Source organism: Colobus angolensis, unplaced genomic scaffold, assembly GCF_000951035.1.
Source record: "Colobus angolensis palliatus isolate OR3802 unplaced genomic scaffold, Cang.pa_1.0 Scaffold99, whole genome shotgun sequence".
Classification (NCBI taxonomy): Eukaryota; Metazoa; Chordata; class Mammalia; order Primates; family Cercopithecidae; genus Colobus; species Colobus angolensis.
The window spans coordinates 5,247,425-5,271,446 of NW_012123931.1; the positions used below are offsets into that span (position 1 = coordinate 5,247,425).

Here is a 24,022-nt window from a genome sequence, read left to right on the forward strand (position 1 = left end):
AAAAAAAAAAAAAAAGACAGACAAAACTAATTTATAGTGGGGGCGGGGGAAGAATAGATCCTCTGGGGTAGTAAGCAGAGGATTTACTGAGAAGAGGCATGTGGAAACTTTCTGCAGTGGTGGTAATATTCTATATTTTAATATGGGTTTTGGTTGAATAGTAATGCATATTTGTTGAAACACATAAACAGCACACCTAAGATTTGTGCATTACACTGTATATAAATTTTACCTCAAAAGAGAAAAAAAAAAACTGCAAACAAAATATTAAACCTTAGCTAATGATATGAATGCTTAAGGATCTGGGTATGTCTGCAACTTACTCTGAAATGTAACAAAAAATTTAGATTGATGAATATAATGATAGATATTTGATACAGCATTACAGTAAAATCTCAACTGAACACTGAAGGTGGTGGGTATTTGCTGTAAAATTCCTTCAGTTTTTCATCATGAAAAATGTCTAACACAAAAAAAAATGTTGAAAACAATTATAAAATATTTTTTCCTTGGGAAAAAGTATTCTTTACCACCTCTGCTTTCTTATTAGGAAATTACTATGATTAAGATTTTTTAAAAAGGAGAAAACTCTGAAAAATAGTTTTTAAAAACATACTATGTAAAACATGATTTAAAAAGGATGGTGGACATCAGGATCTTGCAAAATTATTTGGTTTTGAAAATGGCACAGAACAACCATCTGACCCATTTCTCAGGATTTCAAAGTTCGCAAGTCAAATTCAGTCCATGTAAATTCTGCTTTGAAGCTACGGAACTAGTTAGGTCTGTGTTCTTTCCTGAATTAGATCTTTCACAGGTTCCAGGGGCTGGGAAGGGTGGTGTGCTGGGCAAGAGATCAAGGTGAGAGGGGATTAAGAAGGTTGGTAAATGGGTACAAATCTACAGTTGATAGAAGAAATAAGTTTCTGTGTTTGATAGCAACAATACGGTGACTATAATTAATAATAACATACTATATATTTCAAAATAACTAGAAGATTTGAAATGTTCCCAACACGAGGAAATGATCAATGTTTGAGATGATAGAAATCCCAAATATCCTGATTCTTATCAGTAAATATTGAATGCATATATCAAAATATCACATGTATCCCACAAATATGTACAAATATGTAGTAATTAAAAAATTTATTTCTTAAATATTTTAAAAATGTTTAGATGTACTATCATTTCTAATTCATAATGTGATGTCAAGAATCCAAGGAATAAATTTATTGTTAAAAATATCATATCTTCTTTTGCCTCCTACTTTCTACACAAGAATCACTGAAATCACCTGGACAAGAACTCAAGTCTCAGAGACATAGTTGACACGTAATATTATAGTTTTTATTATCCTGGGATAGAAATGTCTAACTACTTCTCTGTATCACCTACTGTATCCTTGAAGATGAGAATGTGCCCTATGTGTCATTGTATCTCCAGTGATACTGGATTCTGCCTCCTGCCTATTTGCAGTAGATATGGAATAAACAGTGTTTGAAAAGTATCTTTCCTGTTATTTTTAACATGGTCACTGAAACTCTGTTCTTTTTTTTTTTTTGAGACGGAGTCTCACTCTGTGGCTAGGCTAGAGTGTAGTGGCGTGATCTCGTGATCTCGTCTCACTGCAACCTCCACCTCCAGGGTTCAAGCGATTCTCCTGCCTCAGCCTCACGAGTAGCTGGGACTACAGGCACCTGTCACCATGTCCAGCTAATTTTTGTATTTTTAGTAGAGACAGGGTTTCACCACATTGGCCAGAACGGTCTCGATCTCTTGACCTCGTAATTCGCCTGCCTCAGCCTCACAAAGTGCTGGGATTACAGGCATGAGCTACGGCCCCCAGACAAAACCCTGTATTTGAAATCATCAACAAGAAAAAATCTAAACAAGGAACGGAGGGTCTGGGTGTGGCAACTACTCCTACCCTGCCCTGCTTCCACCTGAGTAGTTCCATGTTTATCTATTTTAAATATCTCACTTCCAATTATGATTTTGCTTGAGTTCCCTGGCCAAAAAACAAAAAAACAAAAAAAAACCAACACTGTTTGAAAACCACTGATACGATTTCAGCCTAAGAGATTTCTCTGGCCAAAAAAAACCAAAGAAATCTCGGTTATCATTACAACCGGGACTGGGAAAAACTAGTATAATTTAGATTCATTTAGCTTTTTGTCAGTTATTCTCAGAATTTATATCGCCATTCAATGCATGAACTTTCAGATAAATTGAGGGTAACTGTGCTGTCCTGAGATAAAATGTTCCTGTTGGGACCTAATGGGGTAAGACCCCATTCCTGTATGTAAACTGGGTTTATATGAAAGTGCCATCATCACACCCTTAACAGTAAGGAGTGGAAATAGGTAGGGGGAAAGAAATACAAAATGAAGAAACCCGTTCTAGATATTCTTTTCACTAGGACATTATCTTTCCACTGCCCACTTTGCAGCTCTTTAGTTTGATTTTTAGCAAGAAAGGGGGCATTTAAAAAATTTATAAAACTGTTCCACTTTTCCTGCTGTTCCTAATTATATCATCTCTTTAATGAAGAAAGGGGAAGCTAACTAAAATTGAAGAGGAGAATGGGAATTTCCTAAATTAAATTTAAGAGATTCAATATATTTAATACAAGAAGCTTACTGACAATATAATTAAAATTACTAAGATTCTTCCTGCCATGGTTCTCTTGACCAAAGCTGGAAGATCTGATGATATCCCTTTAAGGCAGAAGAAATATGGTTCAACAAGAATAAGGTAGTAAATACTACACGAAAAACATTTGCCGGGTGCAGTGTAATCTCATGCCTGTAATTCCAGCACTTTGGGATGCCGAGGTGGGCGGATCACTTGAGGTCAGGAATTCGATAACAGCCTGGCCAACATGGTGAAAACCCGTCTCTAGCAAAAATACAAAAATTAGCCGAGCATGATGGCAGGCGCCTGTAATCCCAGCTACTCAGGAGGCTGAGGCAGGAGAATCCCTTGAACCCAGGAGGTGGAGGTTGCCATGAGCTGAGATGACGCCACTGCACCCCAGTCTGGGCAACAGAGCAAGACTTTGTCTCAAAAAAAAAAAAAAAAAAAAAGACATTCCACTAATAAAGCTGAATATATACAAGAAAAGATAGCTAAACTTAATAAATAAGAGACCCAGAGTGGGCTAATTAATAAGGAATGCTTGAAATTCTGAGATCAAGACAGATAACCTAAGAAGCAGAGTAATGCCAACAATGACAGTCAAATCTTTTCACTTATTTCTGGGCTGGAAGGGACATGACTTTGTCCTCGTATTGTCAATTGTTATGCTCTTTAAATAAAGAATGAAGAATATTTACTAATATTTTGTCATGCTGTCCTAGATAGGCAGGAGCCCAGCAAACGCAGACTTAGGTGAGAGAGCCTAAGAAGCTAGACTGGGCATGGGGAATGGGGTGTGGCTGGCTTGGCTCAAAGACCACAAAACATGGTGCCATCTGATGGATGGCTGGTGGCATGGAACAAAAGCAAACAAAGTTATCTAAGATGTCAATTTGAATAATCTAAGGAGGAAGCAGAATCCTTTAGAAGGCAAAAAAGAAATAAAAAACCAGAGAATCAAGTGAAGAAGGCTTAGATAGAAAGCAAAGATTCTTTGAGCCCTGGGGACATTAGCTGAGGTACATTTACTGAATGCCTATAACGCACCAGGCACTGCATCAAGGATCTTCCTCATAACACCACCACAAAGAAGGACTCTTACCCCTTTTATACAAATAGGAAGAATGAGGTTCAAGTAAATTAATTAATTTGCCAAGATCACATTGCCAGAGGCTGGGAATCAGAGATATGCTTCCAAAAAACATACCTCTTTTCATGAGACCACATTCCTTCTGTGAAGCACAATGTTAATTTCTTAGTGGCACCACAAATCCAGTTCTGCACCATGACTTCTGCTTATTTGTCCCGCAAAGCTTCCTCATTGGGGTCATTTTAGTAACAAAAATCACAATGCAGCTGAGTTTTTCTTAGGTTGCATTTTGCCTAATGCACAAACAGCAAACAGGCAGAATCTTCAGGCCTGTGAATGGCTCTTCTACCTGCAACATTTTCAGGGTCAGAAATCATGCATCTGTATTCCACATAAATCTGAGTTCTAACTTTATATTATTTCATTTTATTTCACATGGATATTTCTGGTCTTTTCTAGAATATCTGAAAGTTCTCTTCTGAAGGTGGTTAGTAACCATGGAAATGAGGCTATTATGGTTCAGAATAAATTTACATAACTATTAGGAAATTATTTCAAGCTTGTAAAATGTGGAATTTATCTCAAAGTTAACATGACCACTGATGCAATAAAAATCTAAGAACTACAAATCAATCCAAAATGATTCAGGCCCCAATAAAGGATTACAAAGCAATTGTAAAGAATTTTCTTACAGTAATACTTTAACAAATGCAAAGTTTGTAAAGTGAAATTCTGAAATATTCTGAATACAGATAGCATATAGTATAAAAGAACGGATTATAATCTACTGTCGGATATCTTTTTTTTTTTTTTTTTTTTTTTTTTTGAGACGGAGTCTCGCTCTGTCACCCAGGCTGGAGTGTAGTGGCCGGATCTCAGCTCACTGCAAGCTCCGCCTCCCGGGTTTAAGCCATTCTCCTGCCTCAGCCTCCCGAGTAGCTGGGACTACAGGCGCCCGCCACCTCGCCCGGCTAGTTTTTTGTATTTTTTAGTAGAGACGGGGTTTCACCATGTTAGCCAGGATGGTCTCGATCTCCTGACCTCGTGACCCGCCCATCTCGGCCTCTCAAAGTGCTGGGATTACAGGCTTGAGCCACTGCGCCCGGCCTACTGTCAGATATCTTATCCAGAAGTATGGAGTACAGAGTACTCAGTACTTAAGAAGTACAGAGTACAGTATCAGGTACTACTACATTAGGTGCTAAGGATCTAAAGACTGACAAGATCCAGTCCTGTCCTCATGTAACTCAGTCCAGTAGGGTAGAAACTGGATACAAAAACTGGGGGGAAAATGTAAATGTGATAGGTAAAACAAGACAGATAATGTACAAAACATATGTGCACACTTAATGCACAGCTACTGGAAGGAGGTAGGGAGAAGAAGGGTACAAGGGATAGGAATAGGTAGGAGTCAGAGTTTCAGAGGTTTCTGAGGAAAGCCATGCAAGGGAGTGGAAGGAGGAACATTTCTAGGTAGAAGTGACAGTACAAGCAAAAGAACTGCATGGTGTTTTTAAGTAGCTAGTGGTTGCCCTTAAAATTAAGTTAACTTGAGAAGCAATGGCAAACATGCACTCATCAGACTCAGAATCCAGTTCTCTCTCTGCTTGGAGCTTAGAAGAAAAATGACCCCTTCAAGGTAAGTAAACATCCAGTACTCTGAAAATTACAGGGAGAAGGCCTCAAGAGGAAGATATAAATTGGTATGAGGCTAATTTTTATAAGAAAGTCAAAGGATCTGATCCAATTTACAAGATAACTTTGTGGCACAAATCATACTTCTTACATGTTGCTTTGGGATCTTACTTTTCTTCATTTAACATACCCAAAGTATTTTATCTTGCCATTTAAGAGACTTCTAAAACATGATTTTTGTAGGAAGCATTGTATTCTGATATATAGATAGGCTATTTCATTTAACCAATCACTTATTTTTTGGCATTTAAGTGGTTTATAATTTTTGCCACTAAATATACATCATTGCATGGATATTTCCATGCATAAATCTTTGCACACATCCTTGATTATTTCATCAAAACAAATTATCAGACATGGAACTGAACTGCTGGTCAATGAATGTGTGAGTTTTAAAGCTTTTGATAAGATTACTAAACCGCCCTCCAAGAAGGTTACATCAATTTGCACCACTACCAGCAGTGTGTGAGAATCCCTATATTACCACAATTTTGCCAAGAGTGGGTTATTATTTTTAAATTCAATCAGTAGACAAAATGGGCTACTTTAATCTGTATTTCTTATACAATTAGTGGGGTTGAACTCTTTTCAGGTCAGCTGGCCATTTTCATCTCATTTCATAAGCAAACTATGTTTTCCACCCCCCCTTTTTTTAACAGATTATTAATCTGGTTCTTATTAATAAGTACCATTTATATCATTGCAATCATTTTTCCAAGTTTTTAATGAAAGAATTTTAATCACGTTTGCCACTCCGTGAAGAGTGGTTTTGAGGACAGACCAGGTTAGAACTAGAGAAATCAGTTAGGATGCTACTGCAGTAATATAGGTAAGAGATGACCTGGACTTGAATCAGGGGAGTGAAAGCAAGGAGAAAGAGAGCCTAATGAACTGAATGTGGAAAGAAATAAAAAAGACTGAAATCATCAAGAATGATTTGCATGTTTCTAGCACAGGTAAAAAGGTAGGCAGTGGCACCACCAAGATATAAAAAAATCAAAGAAGAAAAAGATTATGAGAGAAGAACGTTAAGTTCAATTTTGGACACGTGATTTCTGAGGTACCTGTGGGACATCCAACTGGAAATGTCTGAAACTTGACAAGGGGTCTGGTCTGGGAATCTGGGCATTACTGTATGCAAATTATACCTGAAACCGGAAGCAGGTAGAGTGTGAAGAGTAGTAGGCTGACAACAGAACTCTGTGGAACACTAATAGTTTAATCAACAAGTGGAAGAAAAGATGCCCATGAAGGCAAAACAAAAAGAATGGGCAAAGAAATAAAAACAGAAACAGCATAACACAGTGGTGTCGAGTCAAAGTAGTGGAGCATCTCATGGAGTTGGGATTAAAGACATCAATGCACTTAGCCTGGAATCATGACAGTAATAAATGTGTAAGAGTTTTTAAAGCAGAGATGGCAGCCAAGTGGAGGAACGTTCACCTCTAATGGCTTCAGTTATTTTTTTTTTAATATTATGTTGGCTTATGGAAGGCATCAAAAGGTCAAAAATGGGAATGAATAAAACTGATGAATTGCTTGTAAACATGTATGCATGTGAAGATGGCAATTATGACCTCAATTATATAAGTAGAGGTAATGGTTCATCTTCCTCCAGAATAACCTTTCAGAAGATTTTTCTTTTAATCCCATTTCTTTTACATTAGAAGTCTATGAAAAACAAAGTACAAAGGAAAACATGAATAGTAAAGTAACCACAAACATCAAATCATTCCGGTGCCACATTTAACAATTTCCATTTAAAGTTTCATTCATTCATTTCATTCTTTAATAATCTACTATGATTTTTAAAAAAGAGTAAGATCAGTTCCTGTCAATAAGAACTCCAGTCTAGTAGGAGTTGAAGAGGACACACAAACAAATCAGTAAGAAATACTACTGGTAAAAAGAGAACTATTTTAAGAAACCAATTATGAGGGGACGGTTAAGAAAAGCTTCACAGAGGGGTCAAGTAAACTAATCTTGAAGGTCTATCAGGAAATTGTAGTTGGCAGTAAGGGGACACAGAGGAACACTGCTATCAAATAGCACAGTATGTTCAGAAAACTACTGTGGTAAAGAGGACTCCATCTCCATTCCAGATTTAGGAGGAAAGTGCTAAGAATTTAATCCTAGTGGAGGATGGGGCATAAGGGGGTGCCCAGGTGTGCAGACGATGGACGGCAGGGACAAGGCAGAGCTGGGGAACCACTGACCAGTCCCTCTCAGTCCACACTGCCTGCCCACCTGTCATCTGCGATGCCCTGGGAGCTAAGGTGGAGATCATCTCCCCAGGAGTCGGGTACCTTCCAGAAACCGGTATGCTTTACGATGGAAAGAAATTTGATTCCTCCCGGGACAGAAATAAGCCCTTTAAGTTTGTGCTACGCAAGCAGGAGGTGACCCGGGAGTGGGAGGTAGGGGTTGCCCAGATGAGTGTGGATCACACAGCCAAACTGAGTTTATCTCTAGACTATGTCTTCAGTGCCACTGGGCACCCAGGCATCATCCCACCACATGCCACTCTTGTCTTCAACATGGAGCTTCTAAGACTGGGACGGCAAGAATGGCCTCCTCCCTTGGCTTCCTGTTCTTACATCTGTCATGGAGGGATGTGGTGCCTCCAGACATACGCACATGAATCCATATGGAGGTTTTCCATATGTAGATCCACTACAACCTGTATAACATATACCCTGACTGAATGCGTTCTGTCACTCAGCTTTGCTTCTGGCACCTCCATTTCCTCTTCCCCTTTCTTCCCATTTTACCTAAACTATATGCCGTGAGCCTTAAGTTACTCAGTTTATTTCATTTTCACTTTGGGGTGAAGATTCAGTTTCAGTCTTTTCAATCTAGTTTCCAAGTAAGTCTATGGTCAAGTATTAACAGAACAAGTGACTGGTTAACTTTAGAACAGGATTTAGTGTTGGGGAGGTTATAAGAATCTTTATTTTAAATGTTTTTGGATGAAATTTTTATCTATTATATACTAAACATTCTTGCTGCTGCGTGCAAAGCCATAGCAGATCTGAGGCACTCTTGAGGGCTGAATTATTCTCAGTTGAAAGATGTCCTTGGGTTAAATTAAAAGTCCTACCAAAACCTGAGGTGGGGATGGGGAGCCTTTGTCTCCACCAGTTCCACTCTACTCTCCCCTGAAATCCTCTGCCTTTTGAAAGCAGATCATTTTCGCTATGACACTGGATGCTACAGGTATCTGTCACTGGGCCAGCGGGAACCTCTGAAGCCTTCTTGGTGGCCTGGCTTATTTCCCCCGCCCCATTCTGTGGCTTTTCTAATGGACTTTCAGAAATTTTATAATCTCATAACTTTCTAAGCTCCACCACTTCCTTAATTTTAAGAACTTTATTTGAAAGTATAAATTAAAGGTGTTGTTTGTAGACTTAACCACCCAATGAAAGCCCAGCTATCATTGCTGACTGTTAAGCAAATGATGCTGGTCATCGCAGTTTCAACATCTGTTTTCGGCCCTTGACTCTCTCTGCTGATCTCAAAGTTTCCTGGCTTTTCCTCCCTCAGCCCCTTGTCACCCCTTTGACGTCCTGTGTAGTGAACTGGTGACAGAAATTGTTGTTGCCCCTCTCCCTACAACATCACATATACATTTCCAATTTTATTACTACAAGAAAAATGCTTTACGCTCGTTCTTCTAAAAAGAAAAGAGTTTAATCCTTATAACAACCCATTCAACTGATAAAAGAAACAAAGACACAGGTAAATTAATTAACTTGGCCAAGTTCACAAAGCTAAGTGATAGAGCTGAGACTGGAATCCAGGCTCACTGGGGCAAGACTGCTCTCAGTCACTCCTCTGTGTTAACTCCAGTTAACGCTGAAAAAGCCGACTATGAAGGGTCTGGATGTACTCTGTATGCATGACATAAGGAATTTGCTTTTTATCCCGAAGCAAAAGAACTCAGAGCTCTAATTAATGACAGCAGAATATTGTAATTGATCATGAAGTAAAGGGAAGTGAAATCACAAAGACTGAGAGAAAAGGGGAGATCAATGTCTTAATGTGGCCAGAGATAAGAGTAGAGCAGAAGAGTCAAAGAAGTAGAGTGACATAGGCTGTGGCTTAAGGAAAGACAGCGAGGTTTAAAACTTAAGTGGTAGATTAGTTATAGGTATTTACAATGTCAACGGGGTAGCCAATTTAGAATTTTTCAATTTGTTCCACAAAAATACAAATGGAAAAATTTCTTTTTGGTGGCGGGGGAGAGGACATGTGTATCACAGTCTATTGTAACTGTTTTAAGAAAAAAAGGAAAAGTTTCTGTTTTAAAAAACCCTCATGACCCATTTTAAGTGTTATCAACAATCTGAGATGACAGGAAATACATCATGGGCTAATTCACGTCACTGCATGTGTAGAAACTCCAGAAGTTAATGATAAGACAATAAATCTGAAACATTTAACAGATGAAAAATGAACTTACAACCTTTTCTACATTAGCACTCACTATGGCATTTCCTATAGCTATAACTTCTTAAAAAAATAACAGAAGTCAGACAGGTATGACTGTATTTATATATATATCTCCAGTTATTTCTCAAAATCTACTCTCCCTATCTGAAAAATAAATGCTTTCAGTTATGGGACAGGGCTCAAAACAAAATTTTCCAAATATGTTTTTGCACATTATAAGTTCTAATCCGTAAACAGTAAAAAAAAAAAAAAAAGAAAAGAGATGATCTCACGTGGCACACATGAACGATACAGCTTGAACTGTAACTACCACCCAGATTAAGAAACAGAACATAAACACACCAGAAGCAGGGCTGTGCAACATTCAGTAACTACTCTGCCCTTCTCCAAAAGTAATCACTATTCTGACTTCTAAAACCACAGATTAGTTTTGTCTGTTTTTGAACTTTACACAAATGGAATTATATATAATAATATAATTATATATATAGTAGGTATTCTTTTGTGTCTGGCTTCTTCCTTACGGGTGTTTCTGATTTATCCACATTGTTGAATGTAGCAGAGTGATCTGTCAATTTTCATTGCTGATAATTTGCCATTATATGACTGGAACACTACTCTACGTTTGTATTTTGATAGACATTTGAATTATTCCTAGTAAGAACATTATTGTCCATGGTTTTGGGGGCATATAATTATACATTTCTGGTAAGCATACTCCTAGGAATACACCTACTGTATCATAGGGTATTTCTGTGTACAGTTTTTTTTTAAGTTTTTATTTTTTAGAGATGGTCTTGCTTTGTCACCCAGACTGGAATGCAGTGGCATGATCATAGTTCACTAAAACCTCAAATTCCTTGGCTCAAGCAATCGTCCTGCTTCAGTCTCCCAAGTAGCTGGAACTACAGGTGCATGCCACCACGCCTAGCTAATTTTTTCATTTTTTGTAGAAATAGGGTCTCACTATGCTGCCCAGGCTGGTCTTCAAATCCTGGCCTCAAGTGATCCTCCTGCCTCAGCCTCTCAAAGTGCTGGGATTACCGGCATGAGCCGCTGTGCCTAGCCAGTCTACAGTTTTTAACAGATTCTGCCAAACAGAATTTTAAAGTGATTGTGTCAGTGTATACTCCTGCCAACAGTACATTAGAGTTCCCAGTGTTTTTCATCCTAACCAATGCCTGGTATTTGTTAAGCTTTTCAATTTTAGCCATTCTAGTGGAAAATAGTGATATCCCACTGTGGTTTTTATTTGCATTTCTCTGAAGACTAATGATGACAACCACTTTTTCAAATATTAATAGCTAGCTGGACATCTTCTTCCAGGTCGATGTTCAAATCTTTTGCCCATTTTCTATTGGTTTCTCTGTCTTTGTTTATCTCACTGATCTGTAGTTCTTTGTAGAACCTACATCAGGGATTGGCAAACTTTTTCTCTAAAGAGCCAGACAGTAAATATTTTAGGCTCTGTGAGCCATATGGTCTCTGTCACAACTACTCAACTCCTGTGTAGTGGCATGAAAGCAGTCATAGGCAATACATAAATGAATGAGTGTGGCAGTATGCCAGTAAGACTGCATGAACAATAAATTTTGAAATCTCGTAAAATTTTCATGTATCACAAAATATTATTCTTCCGATAATTTTCAACTATTTAAAAATATATCAACTATTTTTAGCTCACAAGCTGTACAAAAATAAGCAGTCAGGAAGATTTAGCCCACAAGCAGTACTCTGACAACCCGGGGTCTAGATAAAGATCTCTGTCAAGTTATGTATGTCTTCTCTGGGATTTATCAATATTGTTATGCATTACAAAGAATCAACTTTTGGTTTTGCTGACATTCTGTTTTGAATGTTTGTTTTTTTATTTCATTCATTTTTGCTCTTGTCATCATTTCCTTCTTCTGTTTTCATTGGTTTGCAAATATTTTCTCCCATTCCATAGGTTGTCTCTTCACTGCCGACTGTTTCCATTACTGGCAGGAGCATCTCAGTTCAATGCAATCCAATTTATCTATTTTTGCTTTTGTCGCCTGTGTTTTCTGGGGTCACATCCAAAAAACCTTTGCCAAAACCAATGTCAATAAGCTTTTCCCCTCTTTTCTTTTAGTAGTTTTACAGTTCAGGTGTTATGTTTAAGTGTCTAATCCATTTTGAGTTGATTTTTGTGTGTGGTGTATATAAGAGATAAGGGTCTGATTTCATTCTCCCACATGTGGCTATCCAGTTTTTCCAGCACCATCTACTGAAGAGACTATGCTTTCCCCATTGCACATTCTTAGCATCAAGAGAGCCAGGAGAAATCTGCACTGCCTTTTCTTTTTAAAGAAATTCTCTCCAAGTATGACAACCAATGCACAGCTTTTTAAAAGCCTCAGAAGTCACATATGACTTCTGCCATACTCTATTGATCCAAATAGCTCCAAGCCCGCCCAGATTCAAGAGCAAGGGACATAAACTCCACCACTCTCAGAAGGATAGTCAAAGAATCTGGAATCTGGGAGCTGTTTTAAAACTCCCCCTTTGTTTTAAAAGGCTCTTGCAGTATTTCCCAGATATATCTTTTATTGAGTATTTATTCCAAAACTTTTTTCAATGTATGTTTGTGTAGCAAACCTTCAGAGGTCTTATGTGATAATTTTTATTATGCCTCACATTTTGGATGCATATAGATTGTATGTTTTCAATGTCTTTTAACATCTTAAAAAGATTACTCTATTGTCCTCTTGATACCAGATTTCTCAAATCAACACTTAGGTCCAATCCAATTCTTTTCCTTTTGTAGGTGATCTGCTCTTTGTCACTGGAAGCTTTTAGAATTTTTTTGTCTTTGATATTATAAGTTACTGTATATATAATTATATATTATTGTATGTTACTGTAAATGGACCTCAAGGTGGGTTTTTCCTTCTTTCACCTATTTAACAGTCTGTAGGTCCTTTTAGTCTAAGGTGTTCTACAAGTCTAATTCTGAAAAATGTACCTTAATTATTTCTTCAAATATTTGCCTCTTCCTTTGTCTCTAAGACATCTATTTATCTAGATAGTCCTTCTACATGTACCTACCATATCTCTTAGATTTTACTCCATTTGTTATCTTTCTTTATCATTTAATGCTGCATTCTCAGCGAATTACTCAATGTAATCTTCCAATTCATGAGTTTGCTCATCAATGGTATACCTTTCTCTGACCAGGCACAGTGGCTCATGCCTGTAATCTCAGCACTTTGGGAGGCCCAGGCAGGTGGATCGTTTGAGCCCAGGAGTTCGAGACCAGCCTGGGCAACATGATGAAACCCCATCTCTACCAAAAATACAAAAACTAACTGGGCATGGCAGCACATGTGTGTAGTCTCAGCTACTTGTGGGGCTGAGGCACAATGATCGCTTGAACCCAGGAGGTCGAGGCTGCAGGGAGCAGAGACTGTGCCACTCCACTCCAGCCTGGGTGACAGAGGGAGAGGCTGCAGTGAGCAGAGACCACAGTGAGTGAAACAGCACTCCTAACTCTTAGGGAGAAACAGCACTGGGAGCAGTCTTTCTAGATTGAAAGCTACCAATCTGGGAGTTCCGAGGGGGTGGGAAGAAGAGAAGAGGTAGAAAAGTGACCTCTGGTCATTTTAGTCACCTCTAGCCAGCACTTGAGGGTACATTTCCATATGGAGGAATGGCAAAGGAGATGGGGATAAAGACAAGACTATGTATACACGACATCTTTATTTTCTGACGTCTGAATCAGAGAACCTACAAGGGGAAAAGGGAAGAGTATGGAGAAAAAGGAAGAACAACTACTCTTGCAGTAATTATCAGAAGTACGAACAGAGGAAAATAAACACCAGATCATCAAACCAAGCTATATTGAGAGGCACAGTATGCTCCTTCCTGGGTGATCTGTTCACCCAAAAGAAAAGGACACCAACACAGAGGAGAGACATAATTCGGGGTCACAGAACAGAGACATCTTCATCAGAAAACATCCTGAGAGAAGAAAAGTGAATCTTCCAGATGCCCCAGATCATACCCTTCCTGTCACTACTACTACTACTACTAAAAATAATAACAATAACTAACATTGAGCTTTTACAATATTCTAGTCACTATTCCAGGGGTTTTACAAGTATTAGCTCTTTTAACCCTCAAACAATCCCAATAAGGTAAATACTCTTATTATTTCCATTTTACAGCTGAGGAAAATGAGGTTCAGAGAAATGAAGTAAGTTTTCTATAGTCATATATCTAGGAAACATAAGATTTAGAATTTAAACCCAAGCAGTCTGGTCTAGGAGTTATGCTTTTAATTGTTTTGCTGTATTGCCTCGACCATGTTAATATTTTTTAAAAATTAGCAGACCCAGAAAGTACACAGGATTTTAAAATTATACAGCAAATATTTACATACCTTGTACTGTAAGTTCTGCTTGAGCTTCAATTGTCTCATTTCCATTATCAGCTATACAAAAATAAGTCCCAGCATCATCCTCAGTAACATCACTCATCTCCAGGCTACCACCTGCCAGCAATACCAATCTTTCAGAACTGTGTTAAAAAGAAAGAAAGAAAAAAAAAAAGATACATTTCAGTACTAGGAAAATACTGAGAAACTCTCCACATAAAATAGAGAAAACACTTAAACAGTATTATTATTTATATAGCTATAGATGAACCAAGACTAACATAAAATTATCAGAATTTAATTTAGTCCAATGTGCTCTGCTCATATTTTACATGCATAAGTATCACAAATACAAATCAAATGTTACAATGAATTATCCCTGACACTTCTAGTTATTCCCAAAGGGGTATCACACTTAGAACCAATTTCAGCTCCTTCAGCCCATCCATGTCTCCCTATTCTGGCCAGTTTTTTTCCAAATTATGTAATTTTGAAGTCTGGAATCAATCTGAGAGTTAGTTACACCACCACAGCTATGCTACAATGAGATTAGTAACAGAAAGAAAACACAAAGAGGGCAAAATGTTAGATCCAAAACATTAAGTCAAGGGGTCACAGTGCCTACTGAAAGTTTCCCTATGGTAGCTTATCTAGGAGAGGGAGGAAAAGAGGAAGGGAAGAGAGAGAGAATGGCTGCCAGAGAGCAGCTCCCTGGGTGTGGTAGCTGGGCACAAATCAGTCACCATCATGCCATTATCAATCAGGATGTTTACTGGCCAACTCTACAGAGTTATTGAAGCTGATTTAAAGAGAAACTAAAATAATCCCATAACACTGAAGAACAATCAATATTCTGATCAAATTTGTATAAAGTGAACAAGTTTAGTTAATTTGGAGAGTTATTAACCAAATCAGACATATAAAGGTACTTGACATAGGGCAAGAGATGCAGTTAATTCTAGAGACAAGTACCTAATTAAAGCTGCCACTTTAAAAGTCACTTTCATAGATGACATAAATTCAAAATATAGTACCAAACACAAAAATAAATGTACACATATATTTTTATTTTGAAGTTCCACATCCAAACTCGTTTCCACAGGTTAGACTTTTCTTCCAAATCTTAATACTGTTAAAAAGTTCTGATTATAATTTGGCTTTTCATATAGAATTCCTTATAGGCTGGCCTCAAACTCCTGAACTCAGGTGATCCACCCGCCTTGGCCTCCCAAAGTGCTGGGATTACAGGAGAAACCCCGTCTCTACTAAAAATACAAAAATTAGCCAGGTGTGGTGGTGCATGCCTGTAATCCCAGCTACTCAGAGGTTGAGGCAGGAGAATTGCTTGAACCCAGGAAGCGGAGGTTGCAGTAAGCCAAGATCATGCCACTGCGCTCCAGCCTGGGTGACAGAGCAAGACTCCATCTCAAAAAAAAAAAAAAAGAATTCCTTATAAGGGTAAAAAAAATCAGAGGAAATGACTATACAGTCTTGGCCACATTTATAATTCTATTCTAGGTAAATGAAGTGCTAGTCTGGCCTAAATTTCATTACGTTGTAAAGTCTAGGTAACTAGTCTTCCTGAATTTGATAAACATGATTAAGTTTCTGGACATAGAAAGCCGAAAGCCAAAATCAGATTTGGTGACTTCTCCAAGAAATACGACCCTGTAAGGTCATGACTAACCTTTATCAAGCAACCTTCCTATCAGAAATGTCTTAATTACACCCTTAAATCCCAGGTTTACCTGACGAAACAGAGAAGCAAGATATTATATAATGGAATAGAGCAGGAATGACTGGGATGAAATAAATGGAGAGATAAGACAGGTCTTTGGTGCCTCACAAAATAAGAAAAATTTACAAAAATTAAAATCCTACACTTTATACCTGGATAAAATTTACTAAGTTTCAGAAACAAAAAACTTAATGTTCATCAAATGAAAAATCAGCAATGTATACATGATACCCAGCTGAGATGAACATAATCTGAAACACTAGTTGTTATTTTTGAAAGCGAGATATAGTAATTTATATCTAATAATTATACTAAAAAATATTGTTGATACTTGATGCCTGATATTTGGCATATGTGAGTACCAGTAGCGTAGCAGTCAGTCTTTCTTAACGGGATTGATTTTACTCCCTTTAAAAAAAGCCTGGAAGAATTAATGTCCATTTGCTTGGCAGAATTAATTCATTCAACGAGTTTAAGGCTCACAGTAAAAAGACCATCAAGCCTTTGGAACTCTAAAATTCAAAGATGCAAAGAAAAAAACCAATGTGAAAAAATATATACAGCCAATGGACTCAAGTAAACTCAGTGTTCCTGTGCATAAGGTATCCCTGAGTAGCCTAGGGTCAGTCTGGAAGAGGTTGGTGTGCTAAGGAGAACTTTTCTTTTTTGACCAAGGGGAAAGGTTTAAAAAAAAATTATTTCAATAGGTTTTTGGGGAACAGGTTGTGTTTGGTTACACGAAAAAGTTCTTTAGTGGTGATTTCTGAGATTTTGGTGCACCCATCACCCAAGCAGTGTACACTGCACCCAACGTGTAGCCTTTTATCCCTCAGCAACCCCACACCCTTTCCCCTGAATCCCCAAAGTCCACTGTATCATTCTTATGCCTTTGCATCTTCATAGCTTAGCTCCCACTTACGAGTGAGAACACAGGATGTTTGGTTTTCCATTCCTGAGTTACTTCACTTAAAATAATGGTCTCCCATTCAATCCAGGTTGCTGTGAATGGTGTTATTTCATTCAATTTTATGGCTGAGTAGTATATATTTATACCACAATTTCTTTATTCACTCATCAATTGATGGGCATTTGGGCTGGTTCCATATTTTTGCAATTGCAAATTGTGCTGCTATAACATGCATGTGCAGTATCTTTTTTGTATAATGACTTCTACTCCTCATTATAGATACAGGAATGGGATTGCTGGATCAAATGATAGATCTACTTGTAGTTCTTTACAGAATCTCCACACTGTTTTCCATAGTGGTTGTATTAGCTTACATTCCCACCAGCAGTGTAAAAGTGTTCCCTTTTCACCACATCCACGTCAAGATCTATTACTTTTTGATTTTTTGATTATGGCCATTCTTGCAGGAGGAAGGCGGTTTCACACTGTGGCTTGATTTGCATTTCCCTCATCATTAATGATGTTGAGCATTTTTTCATGTTTGTTGGCCATTTATATATCTTCTTTTGAGAACTGTCTATTCATGTCCTCAGTCCACTTTTTGATGGCATTGCTTGTTTTTTTTCTCACTGATTTGTTTGAGCTCCTTGTAGCTTCTGGGTATTAGTCCTTTGTCGGATGTATAGATTGTGAAGCTTTTCTCCCATTCTGTGGGTTGTCTGTTTACTCTACTAATTATTTCTTTTGCTGTGAGGAAGCTTTTTAAATTAAGTCCCATCTATTTATCTTTGTTTTTCTTGTGTTTGTTTTTGCATTCAGGGTCATGAAGTCTTTGCCTAAGCCAATGTCTAGAAGGGTTTTTTGAATGTTATCTTCTAGAATTTTTATGGTTTCAGGTCTTAGGGAAAGGCTTTTGAGCAGAGTAATGACACAATCAGACTTTTATGAAGAAACAAAAAAAGGTGGGAAAACACTGAAGCAGAAGTTTGATTATATAATTACAATGGTCCAGAATTAAAGAGCAAAAGATTAGCTATGGCTGTAACAATAGGGACAAAAAGAAAGCAAAAAAGTATTGACTACTCTTAAAAAGTTGGATCAAGAAGGTAAGGAGAGAGATTTACTCATTCATTTAACAAATATTTATTGGTGTGTCCATATGTGTCAGGTAGCAGCTGGGGATATAGCACTGAGCAAAAACACAATGAGTGCTGTCATGCATTTCAAGTGGGAAACACAGACATAGAAGATAATTCTACAAAATGGTATAGCAAAAGAACCTGCCAGGAAATTAGGGACGAGGAGAGATTTTCCTGACAAAGTAACCCCTAAGCTGAGATCTGAAGAACGAGTAGAAGCTAACTAAAATGGGGTGGGAAAAATATTTCAGAAAGATAGACTAGCACATGCAAATTAATTGTGGCAGAAAGGATCACAGTGGTTTGGGGATCTAAAAGAAATCAGTGTGGCAAAGTGTAAGAAAAGAGAGGAGGATGAGGATGGAGCCAGACTGCATCAGGCTTTGAAAACCGTTTTAAGAATTTGGGTCCTTAACCTAAGAACAATGGAAATCCATTAAACATTTTTAAAAGTGGGTAGGGGGTTGAGAGTGCTGTGGTAAAATGAGAGCTTTGAAAAGACTGCTCTGGCAGGAGTGTGAAGGTGTATCTGGAATGAGGCCAGAGTACAAGTGGGAAGAACAATTAGGAGGCCACTGCAGAGACTATAACTTAGAATAAGGCACGTGGTTAATTCATGGATGGATTCCAGAGACACGTAGGAGGTAAAATCTTGCAGATATATTAGATAAAGAAACTGAGAAGAAAACAGATGTTAAAGACAACTTCTTTAGGGTGGTAAGAATGAAGAGAAAACCAAAAAAGAAAACTGTTTAATTCAGTTTTTTGTTTGTTGTTATTTGAAAGACAGTAATTAAAATCTGCATTGAAGAGACCTTTTTCTTCACTGAGATTTCTATTTTTTCATTTGCTTCAAATGTGTTTATAATTGTTCACTGAAGCGATTCTTTGATGACAGCTTTACAATCTTTGTCAGGTAATTCTAAAATCTCTGTCACTGACTTTTCTCCTTTCAGCTGAGGTTTTCCTGATTCTTGGTATGATGTATTATGTTTAACTGAAACCTGGATATTTTAGGTATTATGTTATGACACTCTGGATCTTATTTAATCCTTCTGTTTTAGCTCTCTTCTTCTAACACCACACTAGCAGAGAAAGTGGGTGGGGGGCAGAGTGTTGTCTCATTACTGTCAGTTCAAGTTTCCCACTCAGCCTCCACTAATGTGTAAGTGGGGAGGGGTTTCCTCACTGCTTCTTAGCAGGGTTGGGAGTTCCAGCGCCCCCCTAGGCCTCCGCTGATGCCTCCCTGGGTAGAAGGGGTAGGACTGTCTCATTATTGTTCCCCTACATGGTCACATGGTGTTGACACCACGGAGGGGGCCTTGCTACTACATGATGGTAAAGTCTTGACTCTCCACTGGGCCTCCTTTGATACCACCCCAGTGTGAAGGGAAGGGTTGCCTCTTACAGCTGGATGGGGTGAAAGTCGAGGCTCTCCATGTGTTCTCTACTGACATGGGAGGGGCCTCATTACTGCCTGGCTAGGATAAAAGTCCTGGCTCCTTACTCCAACTTTGACACCACTTAGCAAGGAGGCTGAGATGCCTCACCACAACCTGGGAAGGGTGGAAATCTAGGCTCCTGGCATGGTCTTTGACTGGCATGGTAGGGTGGGGCCACTGTTTCTTCTGTGGTGTTTGACTGGAGTAGGAGTAAGTACAGTCTAACAGCTTTTGTCTTGGTGAGATGCCTTTTTCCTGCCCCTTTGGCTAGAGAGCACCTTCTGTTGAGGCGTTTTTTGTTTATGCCTATTAGGGTTTCCAGGTTGCTGGCTTCTTTAGCTCCAAGTCTGGGACATATGAGGCAAAACACAGCCCAGGTTCCTGACAGGGTCTTGGGCGGGGTGGGGAACCTGAGCCCATAGAACTAACCACCAAGTTGGCTGGGTGCAGTAACGCACATATGTAATCCCAGCATTTTGGCAGGCCAAGATGGATGGATCATTTGACGCCAGGAGTTCGAGACCAGCCTGGCCAACATGGCGAAACTCTAAAAATACAAAAATTAGCTGGCAGTGGTGCCACATGCCTATAATCCCAGCTACTCATTTGATCCTGGGAGGCGGAGTCTGCAGTGAGCCCAGATCACACCACCACACTCCAGCCTGGGCAACAGAGCAAGACTCTGTCGCAAGAAATAAAAAAAGAACTAACAATCATGCTGTCCCTTGCGTCTCAAGCTCCCTAGCCACTCAATCTCAATTTTTCTCTCTCTACCTTTCAGAGTCTTCTTATGCTTGTTTCACATGTAACATCTTGGGTTTTTGGATGTATTTAGCAAAAGGAATAGGGAAAAATATATCTACTCAATTTTCTCAGAAGTGGAAGTCTTTCATTTGTTTTTTAAATAACCTTATTTTTCTACTACTGTCAATTGTAATAATATCAAGCATTTTAACCTGTTCCTTTGCAGTGGGGTTCAGATCTATCATTCCATTAAAAGATAACATTATTTGACTACTAAATTACATTTTTCTGTCGAACATTAGCATTTATATTTTCTGGATTCTCTCCCTTTAAATTAAAACTACTTAGTGAATGGGATCCATTTCGACCCCCCTCTTTCATTAGCTATGATTATTGTAAACATGAACAAATTTGATCAAAGGTTAAATATATAGATCAATTCTTGGACATTTATAAAAGTCATGGAAATGTTTTTAAGTTCACTTTCAAAGAAGTCTTAAGATTAGTAATAAAAAAGGATGTTTAGTTATTTAAGATCTTTTTTTACTAGAGCCAGCCCAACACTATCTGAATTTCTAGCCACTTTTTTCTTTCAACTTCTAATCTTCTAATTTGGGGTCTAGATCATTTATTAGCTAAGGCCTATCTACATATCTCATAAGGCTCTAGCAGAAACAAAGATATTTTGGGTAATTACATACATCCAACCAAAAGCACTCCTGTGCTTCATTCACTTACTTATATTTTCCTACATTACTTTGGGTTATTCAAGCTAAATATATTGCCCACCACTTCCCCTCCCCAGTTATGTGCCAGGCACTGTGCTAGAGTCTGGATAGACCAATGTGAACACCACCAACACTGTCCTGCTCTTATTTTCTTCTGAAACTTCTTGAGACAGTGAAATATCAAGGCAGTGCTTCTCAGACTTTTCAGCCACCTAACCTGAGTATTCAGGAGCCTACAGAACTAAAGGCAGAAATAAGTCAACTCAATCTTCAAAGTCTACCACTTTATCCTTAAAATTCAGAGGAATATTACTAACCACGACATATTCACTAAAAATCATCTGCTCCCAAGGATATCTCTGAATAAAACTGGATGTTTCAGGAAGATATGAAACTCTTCTATCATGACATGCATACCCTGGCCCACTCAGACCCCAGTCTGAGAATCATTCTACTAAAAGAACAATTCTCTAACACACTGTACAAAATAGCAATCCTATCTCTATTTCTCTTGGCACTCCTGATATAATTTGTCTTAATCTTCTTCATAGCACTTACCATAACCTGACATTTTTTATTTTTACTTAGTATCTGACTCTTTCCCACTAGAATATGAGCTCTATGAGATCAAGAACTCCATTTGCTTCACTACTCTACTCCCAGCACCTGGAACATGCATGATATAGTCAGCATTTGATAAATATTTGTTGAGTAATTACTGAACACATAGAAAGCCTCACATTTATTTTTGACATAAAAAATCATTATATATAAGTTTTATATCTTCAGAATATCCCTTCATGACAAAATATGTTTTAAAATAACATATTTCAGCCTTCCTACTCCTGATAAAGATTTTGTTCTAATATACAGCCAATTAAAATTACTGTAAAAACTTCACATGTTTATCCCTATTTTAAGGTTCCCTATGTTTCAGTTGGCAAAAAAAAAAAAAATTTGAAGTCTTATAAATTCTTTGCTTATGTAGTATTTAGCTGGAAAGAGGAGAAGAAAGGAAGTAAAATGTAGAAAGGAGTAGGGAGGAAGCAAAATGTGGAGAGAGGAAGTTGGTGAGTGGATGGATGATGAGAAAGAAATGAGGTGATGTTGGGAAGAATGCCATGTTTTGCTAATGGAGCATGTGGGGAACAATCTGACTGTATTCCATCATCCCCAGTGATCACTGTAGGCTGATCACCCAGGTAACTAGACAGATACCCATTTCTACATCTTGGCTACTGAACTATACAAATTAAAACTGTCTGTTCACTTTTGATTACACAACTGAGAAACTCTAGACCTGCCCTGTCCAAATCAATAGCCACTAGCCACATGTGGCTACCTGAAATGTGGCCTGTATAACTGCAGAACTGAATTTCTGAAATTTTAAAATAAATGTACAAGCTAAAGCTGTGTTAAATGTTTCCCACTGAACACAAACTTTACTGTTTTGGTAGAACTACATTTCATGTTAACTGGTACATCACATAAAATATTACTATTATATTTATAATTGTACGTGTACTTCTTTTTAAAAACATGGCTATAAGACAGTTTTAAATTACATGTGTGGCTTGTGTTATACTTCAATTGAACAGCACTGCTGTAGAACAATGGTCCTCAACTGGGGGCAATTTTGCTTCCCAAGGACTATCTCACAGTATCTAGGGACATTTTTGGTTGTCACAATTTGGAAATGCTACTGCCACCTTTGGGTAGAAGGCAGGGATGCCAGTAAACATTCTACCGTGCACAAGATAACATTATTTTGGAAGCAAAAACATACCTACCTACCACCACCCCACATCTCTTAGGGGAATACATCTGAGAAAAGCACCCATTGCATAAGGGAGTAATGAGAGGAGACAGGAAGGAGAGTAAGGTGGTTGGTATTTTGTGAAAGATGAAGAATGTATGATTTCTGATAGGATTTCAAAAGGCAAAAACAACAGGATGAGGAATACAGTTTCTTTTCCTTTTTTTTTTTTTTGAGATGGAGTTTTGCTCTTGTTGCCCAGGCTGGAGTGCAGTAGCATGATCTCGGGTCACTGCAACCTCCACCTCCTGGGTTCAAGTGATTTTCCCACCTCAGCCTCCCAGGTAGCTGGGACTACAGGCGCATGTCACAACACCCAGCTAATTTTTTGTATTTTTAGTAGAGACAGGGTTTCATTGTGTTAGCCAGGACGGCCTCGATCTCCCGACCTCGTGATCTGCCTGCCTCAGCCTCCCAAAGTGCTGGGATTACAGGCGTGAGCCACTGTGCCCAGCCCAATTTCTCATACTGATTGTGCAATGGAAAAACTACTGTCAATGAAATGCATATGAGAATGAGTAAGAAGACTCAGGCTACTCAGGACCAAAGCTCTTGCAAAAATTTAGGGAAGAAAATCCTGAAGCCTTAAGCTGAGTACACTGCGGCTTCAACAGGAACAAAGGGAATAATTAATTATCTCTTAATATTTTGAAATTATCTTTTTCTTTAAATATCCTAATCATATGTATCATATAAACATATTTCAAGAATGACATATGAGCATTATGATGTGTTTAAATAAAGTTGATAATCTTTTTAAATTAGTCAATAGTCCCAAATGGGATTAGACAAAGTCATAAGCTAAGGCTGAAAAAGGCTTTTAGGCAGACAACACTTACCTCTCTGTATCAACTACCTCCTCATTTTTCATCCATTTAATGGTTGGAGTAGGAAGTCCTGAAGCAACACATGGCAACACTACATCCTGACCAATGACTCTGACTAAGGGAGAAGGCTGTTTCAAAAACACCAAGTCTGATGTCACCTCAGTATCTAAAAAAAAACACAAAAAACAAAACAACAAATTAACAAAAGACAATAATTAAATTAAGGACAAAACAAGCCGGGCATGGTGGCTCACAGCTGTAATCCCATCACTTTGGGAGACTGAGGAGGGAGGACTGCTTCAGCCCAGGAGTTTGAGACTAGCGTAGGCAATATAGCAAGACCCCATCATTACCACACACACACACACACAAAAGACAAAGCACTTTACTGCTTTAATCTTGAGGAAT

The 24,022-nt window shown here is 38.3% G+C and overlaps 1 protein-coding gene across 1 annotated transcript in view; it reads right to left on the minus strand.

Moving 5' to 3' along the window:
• Window positions 1-24,022, minus strand: part of NEO1 (neogenin 1) — a 202,111-nt gene that overhangs the window by 167,690 nt on the left and 10,399 nt on the right. Inside the window, exons 4-5 of the mRNA XM_011933015.1 lie at window positions 23,627-23,780; window positions 14,280-14,416 (exon numbers count right to left, since the gene is read on the minus strand). Coding sequence (XP_011788405.1) covers window positions 14,280-14,416; window positions 23,627-23,780 — 291 coding nt within the window. The remainder of the gene's footprint in view (window positions 1-14,279; window positions 14,417-23,626; window positions 23,781-24,022) is intronic.